The 2,192-nt window shown below is 40.6% G+C and overlaps 1 protein-coding gene across 1 annotated transcript; it reads left to right on the forward strand.

Moving 5' to 3' along the window:
* Positions 1-615: 615 nt before the first annotated feature.
* LOC105993269 (melanoma-associated antigen B5-like) lies at positions 616-1,563 on the forward strand. Its single transcript, XM_013026474.1, has one exon. It carries the CDS (start codon positions 616-618, stop codon positions 1,561-1,563), a length of 948 nt encoding a protein of 315 aa, XP_012881928.1.
* The last annotated feature ends 629 nt before the right edge of the window (positions 1,564-2,192 follow it).

Raw genomic sequence — 2,192 nt, forward strand, 5'->3', positions numbered from 1 at the left:
CTCACTGTTGCTAAGATCTTGTGATGTAATAATTTCTAGGATGTCGGTTAGAGGTGGAGGCCTTGCTTGAAGCCTTAAGCTGACAGTAGTTGGAAGACTTGCGGGATAATTGGGAGGACAGTGAATACTCTGAGCACTAAGGTAACTACCCCTCTAGCAGATGAGATTTTCTTTTCCAGTGGAGGGATTTCAGGGTTTGGGGGCCATTACCATGAAGGCAGAGAACTCATGACAAGAAAGTGTGGGTAGTTTAGGCTGGGCAGATACCAAAACAATAACCTGTCACTAGTTTATGCAGGAGGCAGGCTAGCAGGCTCACACTTACTCTATCTTCCTCCCCAGGTTTCCCAAAGTATCTGGCAGTCAAGACTACAGAAAGCTCTTACATTGCATCGAGCTTCTTCTTGGAGGACCACATAGTTATGGTAGAAATTGACCAGTGAATGTGTACACGCCTGCCCCCACACATCATCTCTCTTCCACTGGGCCAGCATCAGGCATTCTCTCTCTCCTGAAACCATCTTACCTTGGAAGAAGTAAATTAAGATGCTAAGGTGTGGGAAACATTTCAAAGCCGCCCAAATCTCCCTGGCAAGGCTTGCGCTTACATCACCTATGTATAATCCTCAAGTTGTTCTGTATAATGCTATAAAAACTCCTTCTACTCTTGAATTAATTGACATTTTCCAGGAGCCATGTACTACTCAATTACCTACCACTACTTATAATGATGCTGTTGATACAAGATTGAATGAGGGCAAAAGGAGCGAAGAAGAAGAAGAAGAAGAAGAAGAAAAGACAACTTCTGAGATTAAGCATTCAGCTGAGATATCCTGCATTGATTTGGTGGCTAAGAAGGCCATTACATTGGCAGGGTTCTTGCTTTACAGGTATGAAAAAAGGAAGCCTATGTACAAGAAAGATATGCTAACAATTATCTCTTGTTCGAATGAAGACAGGTTTACTGAGATTCTCATGAGAGCCAATGAAAACATTGAGAGTGCCTTTGCAGTTGTCATCAAAGAAACAGACACAACTAGTCACAAGTATGCACTGGTTAGTAAACTAAAGCTACCGAACAATGGGAGAATCCATTCCGGTATGGGCTTACCCAAAACTGGGTTAGTTATGACTATTCTAGGTGTTATTATCCTGAAGGGTAACAGCATTTCTGAAGAAAATCTATGGAAATTCCTAAAAACAAAGGCATTATATCCTGGTAAAAAACACTACATCTACGGAGAACCCAAGCATCTTATTACCAAAGATCTGGTGAGACTGAATTATTTGAAATATCAACAAGTGCCAAATAGTAATCCCCCTCAATATGAATTTCTCTGGGGACGCAGAGCTTTGAAAGAAACCACGAAAAAGGAAGTGCTAGATTTTTTAGCAAATGATAATGTGATTGCCCCAAACAAATCCACAACTACATATGGGAAAGCCAGGAGGGATGAAGAGGATGCCAATAGTGAAATGGTAGCCATTCCTGGCACTAATGAAATGGCCATGCTCCTGCTTTTACCAGGAGCTGCAGCTTCTCCCCTTTATCCTTCCATCTAATATTACAATGGAGGTATACATAGAAATTCAAAACCATTCCACATGAAATAATTGAGATGGAGAATAAAATACAATTAAGCATTATCTGTATAGCTTTGCTCATTTCATTTCATTCATGTACAATTGTATGCTTAGATTGTCAAGGAAGTAGGAGAAATTAAAATTTTATAAAGAAAAGCTGGAAGATGATGGCTCACATCTGCTCTCCAAGCTACTCAGGAGGTGATACCTGGAAGATTTCAGATCTAGCACAGCCAAGGCATTATAACCTGGGAGATTCCATCTCCAAATAACTAGAAAAAATGCTGGGTTGGAGGTATGACTATATTGGTAGAAAACTAGTGTGAAAAAGAAAGGTCTGAGATGAATATACACATGTGTACATGTACACACACAAATTTTGAACTAAGGAAAACAAATTAGTTGATGCACAGTGAAAACAGTATTTGCAGTAAATTCATATCACTGGATGCCTCTATTAGAAGAGATGTACAAGTCGTTATGTCAAAAAACAAACTTTACAACTTCGGTGGAGGGGTGTGTGTGGGGTGTGGGCGCGATGGGAAGGGATGGGAAAGGGAAACAGAGGAGGAGGCAACAATGCTTGATAAGAATGTACTCATTGGGGC

Source organism: Dipodomys ordii, unplaced genomic scaffold (assembly GCF_000151885.1).
Source record: "Dipodomys ordii isolate 6190 unplaced genomic scaffold, Dord_2.0 Scaffold94, whole genome shotgun sequence".
NCBI classification, from domain to species: Eukaryota; Metazoa; Chordata; class Mammalia; order Rodentia; family Heteromyidae; genus Dipodomys; species Dipodomys ordii.

Bases quoted from the DNA above. Each gene is read 5' to 3' on its own strand.
- LOC105993269 (XM_013026474.1), top strand. From the start codon at position 616: ATGTATAATCCTCAAGTTGTTCTGTATAATGCTATAAAAACTCCTTCT.